The sequence below is a fragment of the Trematomus bernacchii genome, unplaced genomic scaffold, assembly GCF_902827165.1.
Source record: "Trematomus bernacchii unplaced genomic scaffold, fTreBer1.1, whole genome shotgun sequence".
NCBI classification, from domain to species: domain Eukaryota; kingdom Metazoa; phylum Chordata; class Actinopteri; order Perciformes; family Nototheniidae; genus Trematomus; species Trematomus bernacchii.
The window spans coordinates 225,555-246,418 of record NW_022987550.1 but is presented as its reverse complement, the minus strand read 5'-3'; the positions used below and the strand labels follow the sequence as shown (position 1 = coordinate 246,418).

Sequence of the window (20,864 nt, the reverse complement as noted above, 5' to 3'; positions counted from 1 at the left end):
ATATCTGCCGTAGTTCTCTATTTATAGAGCCCTGATGAGAAGACTTCTGGACAAACAGGAAGCACTGCCGCCAAAACTGAAAACGTGACGTGGATCATAAATATATCAGCAATTAAACAACATCTTAGATTTCTTTTCACACAATACGTCTCCTTGCAGTAGCAATACTAATTCGGCTGCTATATTTGATCCAATTGGTAGATAGGTTATATTTACACCATAATGGTGCACAGCTGATATAAAAGGACTTGCAGTTTTTAAAGATATTACCGATTTTCTTTGAATATAAGAATGTAAATACTGAGTTGAGAGAATAGTCAGGAGATTTGGGTGATGGGAGACACATCTATGGATTCAGAATTTCAATTGCTTACTGTTAAATGACGGATATACCTTTCTGTCTGTGATGTTTTACAAATCAGATATTAGAAGTAAAACAAGTGAAACAATATAGCAATATCCTGTACAATTATGTGAAAACATGAATAAAACTACACATCTTCAGATGTTATACATACATAATAGGCTGTATTCACAAAAATGAAACCATCAATAGCAAAAACAGAATTAACTGTCATTAGTAAACCACTAAAATAAAAAGATCATAAGTGGTTTTGTTTTACATATATTTTAAGGATAATAATAGCAATGTAACACTGTCTATGACACTTATAACACTGATTTGAAAAACATACAGAAAAAACGAATTCACTGCCCTTAATAAAGTATTTAAATATACATTTCAGGTGTGCTGTTTTGTTTAGATCATTGACATCTGGAGCTCTTTTAATGTCCTTTTTGTTACGCCAGGTCTTGTCAAAACCTTTATTCCATATTCAATATCCATTACTAAACAAAACAGCAATTCTACTCCACTACAATTCAGAGGTTAACCTGGTATTTTTACTCCACTACATTTATTTTAGTTACTTTGCAGATTCTGATTAATGATGTGAAATATAAACAACCCTTAAATCAGGCTTTAGTTACACCTGAGTAAAATTCAGGGAAAGGTGATTGTCAAGTGCCAACAATCAGGAGAGATATTTGATAGTTGCTGCTTGAGAAGACTAAACATTTATCTGCAGATCCCTATAAAGTATATTCATTACTCGTTATTCTCTACTAATAGTTAATTAAAGACTGTATATAATGGCTATTTTGCATATCCCTTTCAAGATTTCAAGATTTTCTAAGGTTCATTGACATATCATATACACAACTAATTCAATTACGTGCTTTAACCACTAGGCGGTGCACACAAGGTACACACAGCCATAATAACTTTGTATTATTAGTGTAGGACACTGGTGTATGTATAACATCTGAAGATGTGTAGTTTTATTCATGTTTTCACATAATTGTACAGGATATTGCTATATTATTTCACATGTTTTACTTCTAATATCTGATTTGTAAAACATCACAGACAGAAAGGTATATCCGTCATTTAACAGTAAGCTATTGAAATTCTGAATCCATAGATGTGTCTCCCATCACCCAAAACCCCTGACTATTCTCTCAACTCAGTATTTACATTATTATATTAAAAAAAAATCAGTAATATCTTTAAAAACTGCAAGTCCTTTTATATCAGCTGTGCACCGTTATGGTGTAAATATAACCTATCTACCAATTGGATCAAATATAAAAGTCAGCTGAATTAGTATTGCTACTGCAAGGAGACGTATTGTGTGAAAAGAAATGTAAGATGTTGTTTAATTGCTGATATATTTATGATCCACGTCACGTTTTCAGTTTCGGTGGCAGTGCTTCCTGTTTGTCCAGAAGTCTTCTCATCAGGGCTCTATAAATAGAGAACTAAGGCAGATATGTAATATTTAATGCAGCCGAACCGTGTATTACAATGCCGTTATGTGATGACTTTCAAAGAGAAAAGCAAGCACACTCTGAATAAAGTATTATTTTATTTTTTTTAAATGTTTTCGGATTTCACATCGCATAAACACCATTTCCCAACGTGCATTGCGGCTAAACCATCGAATCACCGAGCTGAGGACCTTGCCTACGTCTGTTTCCGGTATTTTTTATGACGGATGTATTTTGTTATACACACATTCCTTCACATTTAAATTTGAATTTACATTAAAGTATTTCGTGAGGCCTTCTAAAATGTTTTTAAATATAACTACGGTTCTAGTTGAAGAGTTTGTAAATTAACATGAACCGAAGCTGTTGCCTGGCAACGCAATTGCACAACGTCACGTCCGTTAATTCCACATCCACACACATGGATTAACATGGATTTAATACATTAATGTAGCCTTTGTTTCTGCTAAAAGAGGTGTCGACCAGCTGGGGCAACAAGAAAATCGGCGAAATCGAGTATGACTATTAAAAAATAAATCATTATTATATTAATATTGACAATAACAACCGACCGTCGGGGTAGCATTTGCTTGGCATTTCCGGGTATATCTCAACTGGTTGGGCCATGTTAACAATACCGTGTAACTGTCACGTTTGAAGGGACGAAATCGTGACATCTTCACGTCTCCCAGCATGGTAAATCATCACATGTTCACGTCTTGCCGTGATACTGGGTTGAGAGACACCTTGCACATAACTCTCTAGATACCAGAATCCTACGGGATCGCTTAAACAGATTTAGTAAATCGTCTGCCTTAAAACAGCAGTTAATTGAACTTGGTTCTCCAGAAGTTAGTAGAGGTAAGACCTTGCCGATCCAGGTGGATCCGAGCCTGGCGGTAAACTTGCATAGACTCAAAAGCTTTTGATAGGTCAATCAGTAGGTCTGATTAATAGTCAGAGATTATTTCAGGCCCGACGTCCTCAACAACACAATGAACTCTTGGTCTTTGCATCAGCAGAGACTAAAGTGACGGCTTTCATCTCAATGAACCTCAAAGGTGACCGGGGCAAGGACAGGAAAGAAGAGAGAGTCAAATCTCTATCCGATTGTTTCTTTCAAGAGCTGTTGTAGAGCTGAGCCCAAAATGTGTGGTTTGTCTAGCCTGGAGTGAGCATGCCATGTTCCTCTCCTTCACCAAGACCCAACTGGCATTGATGGACCCTTAGATGATCCAGTTTGTGCCTGGTTAAAGGATGAAGCCCCGGTGTCCCTAATACAGCGGTGGTAGCTTTCTTCCTAACTGGCTCTCCTCTAAAGGTTTTACTACCCTCACCTGGAACAAATATCCCTGGGTGACCCTGTCAGAAACAGTTGACCCTGACCACACAGCTTCTAAACCACGACACCATGTACAGATGGTAATTGTCTGAGGGGTATATCAGGAGGGGGCACATTCTGTTATCATTCTGATTTACCTGACCACAGTCAAAAAACATGATGCAGGGTTATAAAAAAAGTCCCATCTTTGTAACGTCTTTTTAATGACCTACCTGTAGGTTCTGAAGGGTGTTTTGATAATTTCTCCTTAAGCTCATTTTGCTTTATCTGCCCCAAAACCATTATGGTCACTTTGAACGTATTTATGCAGTAGTTCAGAAACATCTGATCCACTGTGTCCATCCGGTCTGCATCCTCCAGCCGACTCTTTGGGATTCCTTGGAATCCTAGGACCTCCTCCTCCAGACACCACTTGAACTCTTTAAAGTCCTCTTTCCCCAAATATTCCAGAGTTCTAAAGAGGATCTTTTTAGGAGTCTCCATCTTTCCTGCAGAGATTCAAAAGGAGAAAATGATATGTAGATATATTTATAGATATAGGAGAGGGATCATTGAAACAACAAAATTAGGACCCTAGCTATCGATTAGTTTTAGTAATCGGGGGGTGGGGGCTGCTCATATGGACCTCTGAACTTAAATAAATAACGTTCAATCTGATGATGTGTGTTCTGTATGTTAGTGATCTACGATAACAATCAGACTGCTGCTCATTCTTAATATATCTACACGAGTAATTGTGTATTTTAAAAGAAATATTCGAATTAGAATTTCCCATTACCAGAAAGTTAGTAGATACTTATAGTGAAATGTCATTATTATCGATATCCGATGAATTACCACTTTAAAAGATGGGGTCTGCTTTAAAATCTATTCTTAATACCGACTGTCTCCAAAATGTTTTTTCTTTAAAGGCCTTTTTACTAATGTCTCCCTGTTCATGCAACAAAACTACTGTTATATTTATCCCCAAATCTATAATTCCAAACATTAAAAAAGCATCTGAAACAAATGAATCTTTCTTCGGTTAGAAAATGTGTTAATGCACCCTCATGTTTCTGTGTTTAACTCTTTCTACATTCTGTAGAACGGATGCATTTGGGGGATTTATGGGTGCAGATAGAACATCATCATCTGACTCTTTACAACTTTTTAAATATTTACATATTTAAATGATGGCAAAAGGTTTAAGAGAAAGACAAAGGATAGTTGACATGTTGTCTTCCTTTGGGGACCCCTGATGTCTGAGAGGACCCCCAAAGGAGTGTAAAAACACATCTGAGTCACGAGAGAACCGGTGTAACCAGTGTCAGGAACCCAGTCAGTGAGAGGTGATGTAGTTCTACTAGCTGACCACTAGATGGTGCATTTTGACACATCAAAATCAAATGTAATCCACAAATAACTTCCTCGCAACGTACCTGACCTGCAGTTTGGATGAATGGGAAAATACTTTTTAGAAGACCAGGCTGATTTCATATAACCCTTTAAATGTAATATCTGAATGTATTTTCATGGTAATGTGTTGTATCTAACCAAAATGTATTTGTTACACTTGAAACATTCGCTCTGACACCCCTATTATATTTTGTTAGAATTTGGCAGATAACAAATGAATAATCCCGAAAATTAAAAGGCATCTGAAACATTTGATATTTCTTCTGTTATAATCCTGCTAAATGTGTTAATGCACCCACATATGCATCCTGTAGAACAAATACATTTTGGGGATTCATGGGAGTAGAGAGAAACTCAACATGTGTCCTATAATAATATAAATCTTTATAAATAGCTATATATTTGAATGACGACAAAAGATAAAGAGAGATAAACAAAGGACGCCGTCACACCCTCATAAAACACATCTGAGTCACGTGAGAACCGGTGTAACCAGTGTCAGGAACCCAGTCAGTGAGAGGTGATGTAGTTCTACTAGCTGACCACTAGATGGTGCTAACTGACCCTCTAATGAAATGAAGATTAGCTCTGATATGTGATGTGATATGTGATGCATGTCTGCCTGATCACACACATTGGGAGATATGTAATTTATTTTTGAATGTACTATGCACTACAACTAAACTGCTTTCTCAATAAAGTTTCAACAAAAGTCAGGGTTATGTTTAGATAACATAACATATTGTTGAACATTGTGATCATTGGCTGAAAAAAAATGTCGTTAAGTTATTTATATGATTCCGGTACAGACTATTATTCAAGCTATGTTCTCCCTACACGGTATTTTCTGGACTGATTCCAACAGTAAGTTTGATCAAATGTTGAGAGCTGAGCTGAGCTGAAGGCTCTTCAGTGAAACCAGCTCAGTGTCAGTGTAGGAGGATGGCTGTATCTGAGCCCTTCTCACTTCATCCATGCACTTTAGTTCAGATTATTAAGAGTTAAAAAATAATGAATACTCAGTCACATGTCAGAGTTGACAGACCAGTTCTGACACACCCTGCATTTTTCACTGATGCTGTGTGTTCTGTATGTTAGTGATCTACGATAACAATCAGACTGCGGCTCATTCTTAATATATCTACACGACTAACTGTGTATTAAAAGAAACTTTCGATTTAGGATTTCACATTACCAGAAACTTAGTAGTAGACACTTATACTAGTGAAATGTCATTATTATTGATATCCGATGAATTACCACTTTAAAAGATGGCGTCTGCTTTAAAATCTATTCTTAATAGCGACTGGCTCCAAACTGTTTTTTCTTTAGGCCTTTTTACTAAATGTCTCCCTGTTCATGCAACAAAACTACTGTTATATTCATCCCCAAATCTTTAATTCCAAACATTAAAAAAGCATCTGAAACAAATGAGTTTCTCTTCGGTTAGAAAATGTGCTAATGCACCCTCATGTTTCTGTGTTTAACTCTTTCTACATTCTGTAGAACGGATGCATTTGGGGGATTTATGGGTGCAGGTAGAAAATAATCATCTGAGTCTTTACAACTTTTTTAATCTTTACATATTTAAATGATGGCAAAAGGTTTAAGAGAAAGACAAAGGATAGTTGACATGTTGTCTTCCTTTGGGGACCCCTGATGTCTGAGAGGACCCCCAAAGGAGTGTAAAAACACATCTGAGTCACGAGAGAACCGGTGTAACCAGTGTCAGGAACCAAGTCAGTGAGAGGTGATGTAGTTCTACTAGCTGACCACTAGATGGTGCATTTTTGACACATCAAAATCAAATGTAATCTACGAATAACTTCCTCGCAATGTACCTGACCTGCAGTTTGGATGAATGGGAAAATACTTTTTAGAATTAGATTATTAAGAGTTAAATAATAAATACTCAGTCACATGTCAGAGTTGAGAGACCGGTTCTGACACACCCTACATTTTTCACTGATGACGTGTGTTCTGTATGTTAGTGATCTAAGATAACAATCAGACTGCTGCTCTTTCCACCTGAGAAACACTGACAACAGAACATGGAAATCTTTCTAAATTCATTCTGCTTTCACTCAGAGAGAAACACAATATTTCAAACAGATATTTAGAATCAGCATGAAGAAACATGTCCAGGTAAACAGAGACACAGCACAATGTGATCAGAGTGATCCTGATGATGAGACAGATTCCTGTGAGAACCGGTGTAACCAGTGTCAGGAACCCAGTCAGTGAGAGGTGATGTAGTTCTACTAGCTGACCACTAGATGGTGCTAACTGACCCTCTACTGAAATGAAGATTAGCTCTGATATGTGATGTGATATGTGATGCATGTCTGCCTGATCACACACTTTGGGAGATATGTAATTTATTTTTGAATGTACTATGCACTACAACTAAACTGCTTTCTCAATAAAGTTTCAACAAAAGTCAGGGTTATGTTTAGATAACATAACATATTGTTGATCATTGGGATCATTGGCTGAAAAAAAATATCGTTAAGTTATTTATATGATTCCGGTACAGACTATTATTCAAGCTATGTTCTCCCTACACGGTATTTTCTGGACTGATTCCAACAGTAAGTTTGATCAAATGTTGAGAGCTGAGCTGAGCTGAAGGCTCTTCAGTGAAACCAGCTCAGTGTCAGTGTAGGAGGATGGCTGTATCTGAGCCCTTCTCACTTCATCCATGCACTTTAGTTCAGAGAATTAAGAGATAAATTATAAATACACCTCAGTCACATGTCAGAGTTGACAGACCAGTTCTGACACACCCTGCATTTTTCACTGATGCTGTGTGTTCTGTATGTTAGTGATCTACGATAACAATCAGACTGCGGCTCATTCTTAATATATCTACACGACTAACTGTGTATTAAAAGAAACTTTCGATTTAGGATTTCACATTACCAGAAACTTAGTAGTAGATACTTATACTAGTGAAATGTCATTATTATTGATATCCGATGAATTACCACTTTAAAAGATGGCGTCTGCTTTAAAATCTATTCTTAATACCGACTGTCTCCAAACTGTTTTTTCTTTAAAGGCCTTTTTACTAAATGTCTCCCTGTTCACGCAACAAAACTACTGTTATATTTATCCCCAAATCTTTCATTCCAAACATTAAAAAAGCATCTGAAACAAATGAGTTTCTCTTCGGTTAGAAAATGTGCTAATGCACCCTCATGTTTCTGTGTTTAACTCTTTCTACATTCTGTAGAACGGATGCATTTGGGGGATTTATGGGTGCAGGTAGAAAATCATCATCTGAGTCTTTACAACTTTTTTAATATTTACATATTTAAATGATGGCAAAAGTTTTAAGAGAAAGACAAAGGATAGTTGACATGTTGTCTTCCTTTGGGGACCCCTGATGTCTGAGAGGACCCCCAAAGGAGTGTAAAAACACATCTGAGTCACGAGAGAACCGGTGTAACCAGTGTCAGGAACCCAGTCAGTGAGAGGTGATGTAGTTCTACTAGCTGACCACTAGATGGTGCATTTTTGACACATCAAAATCAAATGTAATCCACGAATAACTTCCTCGCAACGTACCTGACCTGCAGTTTGGATGAATGGGAAAATACTTTTTAGAATTAGATTATTAAGAGTTAAATAATAAATACTCAGTCACATGTCAGAGTTCTTAGACCAGTTCTGACACACCCTGCATTTTTCACTGATGACGTGTGTTCTGTATGTTAGTGATCTAAGATAACAATCAGACTGCTGCTCTTTCCACCTGAGAAACACTGACAACAGAACATGGAAATCTTTCTAAATTCATTCTGCTTTCACTCAGAGAGAAACACAATATTTCAAACAGATATTTAGAATCAGCATGAAGAAACGTGTCCAGGTAAACAGAGACACAGCACAATGTGATCAGAGTGATCCTGATGATGAGACAGATTCCTGTGAGAACCGGTGTAACCAGTGTCAGGAACCCAGTCAGTGAGAGGTGATGTAGTTCTACTAGCTGACCACTAGATGGTGCATTTTTGACACATCAAAATCAAATGTAATCTACGAATAACTTCCTCACAACGTACCTGACCTGCAGTTTGGATGAATGGGAAAATACTTTTTAGAAGACCAGGCTGATTTCATATAACCCCTTTCCTTAAAATGTAATATCTGAATGTATTTTCATGGTAATGTGTTGTATCTAACCAAAATGTATTTGTTACACTTGAAACATTCGCTCTGACACCCCTATTATATTTTGTTAGAATTTGGCAGATAACATATGAATAATCCCGAAAATTAAAAGGCATCTGAAACATTTGATATTTCTTCTGTTATAATCCTGCTAAATGTGTTAATGCACCCACATATGCATCCTGTAGAACAAATACATTTTGGGGATTCATGGGAGTAGAGAGAAACTCAACATGTGTCCTATAATAATATAAATCTTTATAAATAGCTATATATTTGAATGACGACAAAAGATAAAGAGAGATAAACAAAGGACGCCGTCACACCCTCATAAAACACATCTGAGTCACGTGAGAACCGGTGTAACCAGTGTCAGGAACCCAGTCAGTGAGAGGTGATGTAGTTCTACTAGCTGACCACTTGATGGTGCTAACTGACCATCTAATGAAATGAAGATTAGCTCTGATATGTGATGTGATATGTGATGCATGTCTGCCTGATCACACACTTTGGGAGATATGTAATTTATTTTTGAATGTACTATGCACTACAACTAAACTGCTTTCTCAATAAAGTTTCAACAAAAGTCAGGGTTATGTTTAGATAACATAACATATTGTTGAACATTGTGATCATTGGCTGAAAAAAAATGTCGTTAAGTTATTTATATGATTCCGGTACAGACTATTATTCAAGCTATGTTCTCCCTACACGGTATTTTCTGGACTGATTCCAACAGTAAGTTTGATCAAATGTTGAGAGCTGAGCTGAGCTGAAGGCTCTTCAGTGAAACCAGCTCAGTGTCAGTGTAGGAGGATGGCTGTATCTGAGCCCTTCTCACTTCATCCATGCACTTTAGTTCAGAGAATTAAGAGATAAATTATAAATACACCTCAGTCACATGTCAGAGTTGACAGACCAGTTCTGACACACCCTGCATTTTTCACTGATGCTGTGTGTTCTGTATGTTAGTGATCTACGATAACAATCAGACTGCGGCTCATTCTTAATATATCTACACGACTAACTGTGTATTAAAAGAAACTTTCGATTTAGGATTTCACATTACCAGAAACTTAGTAGTAGATACTTATACTAGTGAAATGTCATTATTATTGATATCCGATGAATTACCACTTTAAAAGATGGCGTCTGCTTTAAAATCTATTCTTAATAGCGACTGTCTCCAAACTGTTTTTTCTTTAAAGGCCTTTTTACTAAATGTCTCCCTGTTCATGCAACAAAACTACTGTTATATTTATCCCCAAATCTTTCATTCCAAACATTAAAAAAGCATCTGAAACAAATGAGTTTCTCTTCGGTTAGAAAATGTGCTAATGCACCCTCATGTTTCTGTGTTTAACTCTTTCTACATTCTGTAGAACGGATGCATTTGGGGGATTTATGGGTGCAGGTAGAAAATAATCATCTGAGTCTTTACAACTTTTTTAATCTTTACATATTTAAATGATGGCAAAAGGTTTAAGAGAAAGACAAAGGATAGTTGACATGTTGTCTTCCTTTGGGGACCCCTGATGTCTGAGAGGACCCCCAAAGGAGTGTAAAAACACATCTGAGTCACGAGAGAACCGGTGTAACCAGTGTCAGGAACCAAGTCAGTGAGAGGTGATGTAGTTCTACTAGCTGACCACTAGATGGTGCATTTTTGACACATCAAAATCAAATGTAATCTACGAATAACTTCCTCACAATGTACCTGACCTGCAGTTTGGATGAATGGGAAAATACTTTTTAGAAGACCAGGCTGATTTCATATAACCCCTTTCCTTAAAATGTAATATCTGAATGTATTTTCATGGTAATGTGTTGTATCTAACCAAAATGTATTTGTTACACTTGAAACATTCGCTCTGACACCCCTATTATATTTTGTTAGAATTTGGCAGATAACATATGAATAATCCCGAAAATTAAAAGGCATCTGAAACATTTGATATTTCTTCTGTTATAATCCTGCTAAATGTGTTAATGCACCCACATATGCATCCTGTAGAACAAATACATTTTGGGGATTCATGGGAGTAGAGAGAAACTCAACATGTGTCCTATAATAATATAAATCTTTATAAATAGCTATATATTTGAATGACGACAAAAGATAAAGAGAGATAAACAAAGGACGCCGTCACACCCTCATAAAACACATCTGAGTCACGTGAGAACCGGTGTAACCAGTGTCAGGAACCCAGTCAGTGAGAGGTGATGTAGTTCTACTAGCTGACCACTTGATGGTGCTAACTGACCATCTAATGAAATGAAGATTAGCTCTGATATGTGATGTGATATGTGATGCATGTCTGCCTGATCACACACTTTGGGAGATATGTAATTTATTTTTGAATGTACTATGCACTACAACTAAACTGCTTTCTCAATAAAGTTTCAACAAAAGTCAGGGTTATGTTTAGATAACAGAACATATTGTTGAACATTGTGATCATTGGCTGAAAAAAAATGTCGTTAAGTTATTTATATGATTCCGGTACAGACTATTATTCAAGCTATGTTCTCCCTACACGGTATTTTCTGGACTGATTCCAACAGTAAGTTTGATCAAATGTTGAGAGCTGAGCTGAGCTGAAGGCTCTTCAGTGAAACCAGCTCAGTGTCAGTGTAGGAGGATGGCTGTATCTGAGCCCTTCTCACTTCATCCATGCACTTTAGTTCAGAGAATTAAGAGATAAATTATAAATACACCTCAGTCACATGTCAGAGTTGACAGACCAGTTCTGACACACCCTGCATTTTTCACTGATGCTGTGTGTTCTGTATGTTAGTGATCTACGATAACAATCAGACTGCGGCTCATTCTTAATATATCTACACGACTAACTGTGTATTAAAAGAAACTTTCGATTTAGGATTTCACATTACCAGAAACTTAGTAGTAGATACTTATACTAGTGAAATGTCATTATTATTGATATCCGATGAATTACCACTTTAAAAGATGGCGTCTGCTTTAAAATCTATTCTTAATAGCGACTGTCTCCAAACTGTTTTTTCTTTAAAGGCCTTTTTACTAAATGTCTCCCTGTTCATGCAACAAAACTACTGTTATATTCATCCCCAAATCTTTCATTCCAAACATTAAAAAAGCATCTGAAACAAATGAGTTTCTCTTCGGTTAGAAAATGTGCTAATGCACCCTCATGTTTCTGTGTTTAACTCTTTCTACATTCTGTAGAACGGATGCATTTGGGGGATTTATGGGTGCAGGTAGAAAATAATCATCTGAGTCTTTACAACTTTTTTAATCTTTACATATTTAAATGATGGCAAAAGGTTTAAGAGAAAGACAAAGGATAGTTGACATGTTGTCTTCCTTTGGGGACCCCTGATGTCTGAGAGGACCCCCAAAGGAGTGTAAAAACACATCTGAGTCACGAGAGAACCGGTGTAACCAGTGTCAGGAACCAAGTCAGTGAGAGGTGATGTAGTTCTACTAGCTGACCACTAGATGGTGCATTTTTGACACATCAAAATCAAATGTAATCTACGAATAACTTCCTCGCAATGTACCTGACCTGCAGTTTGGATGAATGGGAAAATACTTTTTAGAATTAGATTATTAAGAGTTAAATAATAAATACTCAGTCACATGTCAGAGTTCTTAGACCGGTTCTGACACACCCTGCATTTTTCACTGATGACGTGTGTTCTGTATGTTAGTGATCTAAGATAACAATCAGACTGCTGCTCTTTCCACCTGAGAAACACTGACAACAGAACATGGAAATCTTTCTAAATTCATTCTGCTTTCACTCAGAGAGAAACACAATATTTCAAACAGATATTTAGAATCAGCATGAAGAAACATGTCCAGGTAAACAGAGACACAGCACAATGTGATCAGAGTGATCCTGATGATGAGACAGATTCCTGTGAGAACCGGTGTAACCAGTGTCAGGAACCTAGTCAGTGAGAGGTGGTGTAGTTCTACTAGCTGACCACTAGATGGTGCTAACTGACCCTCTACTGAAATGAAGATTAGCTCTGATATGTGATGTGACATGTGATGCATGTCTGCCTGATCACACACTTTGGGAGATATGTAATTTATTTTTGAATGTACTATGCACTACAACTAAACTGCTTTCTCAATAAAGTTTCAACAAAAGTCAGGGTTATGTTTAGATAACATAACATATTGTTGATCATTGGGATCATTGGCTGAAAAAAAATATTGTTAAGTTATTTATATGATTCCGGTACAGACTATTATTCAAGCTATGTTCTCCCTACACGGTATTTTCTGGACTGATTCCAACAGTAAGTTTGATCAAATGTTGAGAGCTGAGCTGAGCTGAAGGCTCTTCAGTGAAACCAGCTCAGTGTCAGTGTAGGAGGATGGCTGTATCTGAGCCCTTCTCACTTCATCCATGCACTTTAGTTCAGAGAATTAAGAGATAAATTATAAATACACCTCAGTCACATGTCAGAGTTGACAGACCAGTTCTGACACACCCTGCATTTTTCACTGATGCTGTGTGTTCTGTATGTTAGTGATCTACGATAACAATCAGACTGCGGCTCATTCTTAATATATCTACACGACTAACTGTGTATTAAAAGAAACTTTCGATTTAGGATTTCACATTACCAGAAACTTAGTAGTAGATACTTATACTAGTGAAATGTCATTATTATTGATATCCGATGAATTACCACTTTAAAAGATGGCGTCTGCTTTAAAATCTATTCTTAATACCGACTGTCTCCAAACTGTTTTTTCTTTAAAGGCCTTTTTACTAAATGTCTCCCTGTTCACGCAACAAAACTACTGTTATATTTATCCCCAAATCTTTCATTCCAAACATTAAAAAAGCATCTGAAACAAATGAGTTTCTCTTCGGTTAGAAAATGTGCTAATGCACCCTCATGTTTCTGTGTTTAACTCTTTCTACATTCTGTAGAACGGATGCATTTGGGGGATTTATGGGTGCAGATAGAACATCATCATCTGAGTCTTTACAACTTTTTTAATATTTACATATTTAAATGATGGCAAAAGTTTTAAGAGAAAGACAAAGGATAGTTGACATGTTGTCTTCCTTTGGGGACCCCTGATGTCTGAGAGGACCCCCAAAGGAGTGTAAAAACACATCTGAGTCACGAGAGAACCGGTGTAACCAGTGTCAGGAACCCAGTCAGTGAGAGGTGATGTAGTTCTACTAGCTGACCACTAGATGGTGCATTTTTGACACATCAAAATCAAATGTAATCTACGAATAACTTCCTCGCAATGTACCTGACCTGCAGTTTGGATGAATGGGAAAATACTTTTTAGAATTAGATTATTAAGAGTTAAATAATAAATACTCAGTCACATGTCAGAGTTCTTAGACCAGTTCTGACACACCCTGCATTTTTCACTGATGACGTGTGTTCTGTATGTTAGTGATCTAAGATAACAATCAGACTGCTGCTCTTTCCACCTGAGAAACACTGACAACAGAACATGGAAATCTTTCTAAATTCATTCTGCTTTCACTCAGAGAGAAACACAATATTTCAAACAGATATTTAGAATCAGCATGAAGAAACGTGTCCAGGTAAACAGAGACACAGCACAATGTGATCAGAGTGATCCTGATGATGAGACAGATTCCTGTGGGAGGATTCTCACCTGTTGAACTCTCTCCAGGTCCACTCACAGACTCTCTTCAGGTCCACTCACAGACTCTCTTCATGTGTGGAGGAAACTCAGCTCTTCCTCGTCTGTCCTGTGTCTGCATGCGTCTGATCTGAGGACGCCGTCACACCCTCATCAAAACACCTCAGAGTCACGGGGAAACCGGTGTATCAGGGATGAGCCGTCAGAGGAGGAAGAGCAACACCTGTCTACTCCAATGAAAACAGCTGTAGCCAAATAAAGAGCCTTTAAAATACTTTTCCTCTGATCTGTGTTGAAAATGTACTTCTCTATGATTCCAATGACTTTATTTATAGTCAAATCTGCTATAGATTTGACTATAAATACAGTTAGAGGCAATTTCATCAACCCCTCTTAACCACTTGGTTATGTTTAAACCACAACAACAACCAATCTTTATTCAGCTTTAAATAAGTACTTCTGTTAATTTACTGCAGATACAGGCATTCGCTTTAATTTTTTTCAAAACAATACACTGACTGATAGAAAGGTGTTTCCTGTCACTTGAATTCCTCCACAAACAGTAGCTGCAGTACCAGAAGTAGACCAGCAGAGGTCAGCATTTAGCCTGCATCAAACTCTTTGGAATAATACATTGGCACTGTGCTCTGAGAAGGAGCTGTTGGCTGTAAGACTTTAAAGTCCCCTGTTCAAAGCAATGATTAAATTGTACAAATACATATTTGAATAAAACATCATGTTAAATGAACAAATTGTGGAAAAAGCAATAATATATCTGTGGTACAAATAAATAGTCTAAAGTGGAAGAACGTTCAAAAGAAATTCCTACAAAGTATAAATACATATTTAAAATTAATTAATAATAGTTGGAGCTACAGTTAAAATAGAAAGAATAGTAGAAATTAAAAGCAATTGATAAATGGCAGAAATAAATAGCTAAAAGTGGTTAGCTTTCATTCATAAATGATTCATCGTTGCATTCATTTTACTTCTTTATTCCTCATTTAGCGTTCTATTTCAATCGTTTGTTTTGTTGTTACCAGTTCAATAAACATTTAATTTCCAAAGAACTTTATCCTGTTATCTGTGTGTGTGTGTGTGTGTGTGTGTGTGTGTGTGTGTGTGTGTGTGTGTGTGTGTGTGTGTGTGTGTGTGTGTGTGTGTGTGTGTTGTGTGTGTGTGTGCACGTGTGTGTGTGTGTGTGTGTGTGTGTGTGTGTGTGCGCGCGTGTGTGTGTGTGTGTGTGTGTGTGAGAAATATCCGGTAATTTTACACTGGGCCAGAACAGCAGCCTTCAGATTATGAGACTATATTCATTATGGTTATCAATCTTTCCTTTTAATGTTAGGTGTTCAGAGGTTTTCTATTTGGTGACTCAATATAAAGTAAATGTTTCTGAGAGTTGGATCCCATCAGTCTCCTCCACCTTCTTAATGGTATAACCAGGGGTGCACATAACTGGTACGCAGGTACGCATGCGCGGCAACAATCTGAAATGCGTACCGTCACTTGTGTCACAAAGCGCATTTGCGTACCGACGTACTTGTGAAGCTTTTCCAGAAGGCGGTTAGATCACCGGACGACAGAGTCGGTCTCCGTGTGCACAGACAGGGCTGCTGTTAACGTCGGTCTGTACAGCAGCCCTGCGCTAAAACAGCTGATCACAACGTTCACACGCTCCACGGACACGAAGCTCTGTACTCCACTACCAAGTCTGCAGTGAGGACTTCCTGTTGCATTAGTCTCCACCTCGTTCCATATAGCTCCCTGATTTAGCCACAGAGGGGATTACACTGCTGCAGCGCTCTGTCTGTTTAGCAGGAGTTGGAGCCTGTTATATATATATCCCTCCCCCATCCCCCCCCCCCCCCCACACCCTCACCCCTGAGCCCTTGATCCCATGGGCTAATTCCATGAATCGTCCAAATCTAAATCCGCTGATGGAGCGACACACACACACTCTGAAAAACACACAGGCAGGGAAGATAGAAAACACCTCACATCCAAAACACAAACGTTTGTGTTACTGTTTGTATTTCCACGTGTATATTTTCTACTTGTTTTATTTCTATTTGAGATGTTTACATTTTGGATTGTTTATTTCTAGTCTTTTAATTTCTCTAATGTGCAACGCCTTGTCTTTTTATGCTGCTGCAATGCAAAAAAAATCAATAAAGTACTTCTTATCTTATCTTCTTATCAAATCAAATCAAATCAAACTTTATTTGTGTAGCCCAATATCACAAAATACATTTGTCTCAGTGGGCTTTACAGATTAAAAACAACCAACAACATTGTATATGATGGAGTTACAGCAAAATGAGAAGACGAGATGAAATCAAAAACAAAAAAAGACAATAAAAATACATAAAACCTTCAAATGAATTACCATAACAATTAAATAAAATGAATACCATAATATGCCAGCTCTAACTGAAGGCTTCGTTAAAAGATTTTTTTTTTTAAATATCTATAAATCATCTCATCTCCTTGTTCACTTTGGGAGCTGTTTAGCCTCCATCAACATCTGCGTGCCATTTCAATTCAATTCAATTCATTTCAAGGTGTTATTGTCATGTGTACATAGCGAGAGTGTAGATATGTCAATGAACATTTTAGGTCACAGGGTCCTCCAACAGTGCTCAGTGTAGCAGCTCATCAGAGGGTCTGTTTATCCCGGCTGACGTCACCCCCCCCCTTACTCTGTAATCGAAAGAGACGTTAATCCCAAACCTGGCAGAGGGTGAGATAGGGAGGGATATTGAGAGAGACATGAGGGAGGAAGTTGGGAGTGCATGTCGGGCTAAAGCAGACGGACTCGGCACGGACCTGGACGAGTGAAACAGGTGCTGTGTGTTGTGGAAATGTGTCTTAAGTGTCATTTAGTTATATATTTGTCTCTGTAGCTTGCTTTCTGTAATCTGGGTTGTTTTTGGATGTATTCCCACCTTTGTCTAACGTCCAATAGACTGGGATGTGAATTGCTTAGTTGCCTGTATGCCTCCCCTTCCTGCTTTTGATGTCGGTCAGATTGCTTGTTCTACATGTTAATGCAGGTTATCTCAATATAGACTTTTTGCATTACTTTTTATTTTATTTTGTATTTTTGTATGTTATTATATACGTTGCATTGTTGGAGGAGCTCAGGTCAGAAGAATTGCATTGCCATTTCTACACTGTAGTTTACGAGCATATGACAATAAAACCTTTGAATCTTGAATCGCTCTTCATTAAAAAAACACAACTTTGGTTTGACTTCTATCTTTGATCTTTTCTCTCCAGAAGGTGATTCGTTCGTGGAGATTTCCGCATCGCTGTGCTAACAAAAGGCAAAACGGAAACACATCCTTTTCGGGACACCTGAGGACTCAGGAACCCAGGCTTCGCCCTGGAGGCCAACAGCCTGTCTGAGGGCTCTGCAGAGGCTCCTGCACCCCCCACACTGTCCCCGGTGCTCATTGTGGAGGAACCGTCAGGATTCACCACCGTGGAGCTGTGCCAACATGGAGGGGAGGTCTGCCTGAGCACCAGCGAGGGGTAAGCTTTAAAGAGTCCTCTCCTGCTGATGTTCAGGTGTATATCAGTACGTAGTGCCTCTACTTTAAAGAGTCCTCTCCTGCTGATGTTCAGGTGTATATCAGTATGTAGTGTCTCTACTTTAAAGAGTCCTCTCCTGTTGATGTTCAGGTGTATATTAGTATGTAGTGTCTCTACTTGAAAGAGTCCTCTCCTGCTGATGTTCAGGTGTATATTAGTATGTAGTGTCTCTGCTTTAAAGAGTCCTCTCCTGCTGATGTTCAGGTGTATATCAGTATGTAGTGTCTCTACTTTAAAGAGTCCTCACCTGCTGATGTTCAGGTGTATATCAGTATGTAGTGTCTCTACTTTAAAGAGTCCTCTCCTGCTGATGTTCAGGTGTATATCAGTATGTAGTGTCTCTACTTTAAAGAGTCCTCTCCTGCTGATGTTCAGGTGTATATCAGTATGTATTGTCTCTACTTTAAAGAGTCCTCTCCTGCTGATGTTCAGGTGTATATCAGTATGTAGTGTCTCTACTTTAAAGAGTCCTCTCCTGCTGATGTTCAGGTGTATATCAGTATGTAGTGTCTCTACTTTAAAGAGTCCTCTCCTGCTGATGTTCAGGTGTATATCAGTATGTAGTGTCTCTACTTTAAAGAGTCCTCTTCTGCTGATGTTCAGGTGTATATCAGTATGTAGTGTCTCTACTTTAAAGAGTCCTCTCCTGCTGATGTTCAGGTGTATATCAGTATGTAGTGTCTCTACTTTAAAGAGTCCTCTCCTGCTGATGTTCAGGTGTATATCAGTATGTAGTGTCTCTACTTTAAAGAGTCCTCTCCTGCTGATGTTCAGGTGTATATCAGTCTGTAGTGTCTCTGCTTTAAAGAGTCCTCTCCTGCTGATGTTCAGGTGTATATCAGTCTGTAGTGTCTCTACTTTAAAGAGTCCTCTCCTGCTGATGTTCAGGAGTATATCAGTAAGTAGTTTGTGTATTGTGTGTGTGTGTGTGTGTGTGTGTGTGTGTGTGTGTGTGTGTGTGTGTGTGTGTGTGGGTGTGTGTGTGGGTGTGTGGACTACACCATAAGATCACTCTTGATGCTGATTATTGAGAAAGATATGTCCCCAGACCTTTGACCCAGTTTATCTTTCCACTCCCCTCGTTGAGCAAAGACCTTTGCGTGCAAGTAGTTTTGTCTCCTTATTCCTGCCTGTTGGCATAACTTAACATCCATAAACATTCATCTGTCCGCATTTTGCTAATTATCTAATATATCATTCCATTTGCTTAATAGACTCTTCTTGCACTATTTCTATTCCATTCTATTTTATTTGTATTCAGATCTCAAAACATTCTCTTGCACTATTTGATTGGTTGTATTTGTTCTATGTCCTGTATATATGTTGCACTGTTGACCTAAGTTATTCCTTGCCACTGTAGCTTATGTGCAAATGACAATAAAGCCTTGAAACTTGATACAGAATGTTTTGCTCGTGTTTAGGACATCTGGTAGTCCGTCTTCTGGGACATGTGTCTCCCCTTTAGCATTCTTAGCTAGAGACAGGAGTTTTAGTGCGTAGCTTGTTATCTGGTAATGCAGAATGTAGATTATTCTCTCAGAACTAGTTAAAGGTCCCCTATCATGCACAATCCACTTGGTATGTCTTTTATACATAAATATGCTCTGTGTTAAGAGACTCTGAAAGACCCCCTCTCTTTTTGTCCTGATCCATTTATATAAAAACCTGTCTGAAATGAATGAGCTGATCAGATTTTGGCAACTTTGTGATGTCATAATGGTTTTTTGGCTTGTGTAACCATTAGCCAATCAGCAACCAAGGTAACCCCCCCCCCCCCCCCCCTTATCACCTGAATCTCCTCCTAGAGCACCATGGTGTTCTTTGTAACCAAATCTCTCTCAGAGGGGCGTGGGGAGGGGCTCCTTATTTTCATCTAAAGTAACAGACAGAGAATCAGCACTTTGGAAACAGGGCTGAAACAGAGGGGATTATGGGTAATGCTGCAATGATCTGTTTGGTGTTTCAGCCAATCAGAGACAGGCTCTGTATATATCTGAGACCTGTGATATATTGATGAGAAAGAGCATATTAGGGCACCTTTAAATATTAAATACTTGTCACTGGGTTTTTCTGTATCTTGGTTACGTCATCCCATGACATGTAATCCGTTACTCCCCGAAACCTGTAGATGTCCATATTTCTTCTGAGCTCTTTAGGTTCTTCTCATGCTGGCTTAAATCTTTACTCGAGTTCATTGATTATCTTGTAAACACTTATTAGAGTTAACGGTTTCTTCACAAAGCTGTTGTGAAGTGTTCTTGAATTCTCGACGAACGTTTAAACTAATCCAAGTGGGAAACAGTTGTGATAAAAAGGGAACTCTTTGTGAATTCAGAATTTCTTAAGCATCATTTCAGTCATTGCATCAGAACAGTGAGTTACCAGAAGCCTTTATCATATATATTTACCAGGATGTGGTCAATTTCCGTCAGAGGAAGTGACTTTAAGAGTACAGTATACTGGCATGAGAAGGGCATAACAAAATTGTTTGTTTGTGGGAACATGACAAATAAAATGCTATCTAGTCTGCCACAGTTTCCTCTTCCTCATCACGCCAACACATTTCAGTGTGAACTCACTTTGACATGTGCAAAGATCACTTTTTTCCATCACTTTATTAAGCTCCACATCTACCCCTCAATATCATTTCAGTAGAAGTTCATTTGTTATAGTGTTTGCATGAACATATGAACCTGTGGCGTGCAGAGTCGGTGCATAAATAACCCCAGAGTGAGCTGCAGGTGTTTAAGGGGAGTGTTCACAAGGGGGATTACATGGAGGCTTTTTCATCATAATAGCTGCAGAAAGTTTCCGTCCCAGGTGGCACACAAACAGCTTAGCTTGACACAGTTGTCAGCAGCAGGAAAACATCAGAAATTGAATCGT

The 20,864-nt window shown here is 38.2% G+C and overlaps 2 protein-coding genes across 3 annotated transcripts in view; one reads left to right on the top strand and one right to left on the bottom strand.

The window, feature by feature from the left end:
- The window catches only part of LOC117477032 (NLR family CARD domain-containing protein 3-like), a 33,235-nt gene extending 18,688 nt beyond the window's left edge, over positions 1-14,547 (bottom strand). The window contains exons 1-2 of one of the 2 annotated variants that reach the window (XM_034123736.1): positions 14,394-14,547; positions 3,385-3,660 (exon numbers count right to left, since the gene is read on the bottom strand). In XM_034123736.1, coding sequence (XP_033979627.1) covers positions 3,385-3,655 — 271 coding nt within the window. In that variant the 5' untranslated portion in view covers positions 3,656-3,660; positions 14,394-14,547. The remainder of the gene's footprint in view (positions 1-3,384; positions 3,661-14,393) is intronic. The other variant, XM_034123735.1, reaches the window with a different exon arrangement.
- Positions 8,424-20,864, top strand: part of lbhl (LBH regulator of WNT signaling pathway, like) — a 30,201-nt gene continuing 17,760 nt past the window's right edge. Inside the window, exons 1-2 of the mRNA XM_034123705.1 lie at positions 8,424-8,532; positions 17,747-17,918. Of these exons, the coding sequence (XP_033979596.1) occupies positions 8,424-8,532; positions 17,747-17,918 (281 nt within the window). The remainder of the gene's footprint in view (positions 8,533-17,746; positions 17,919-20,864) is intronic.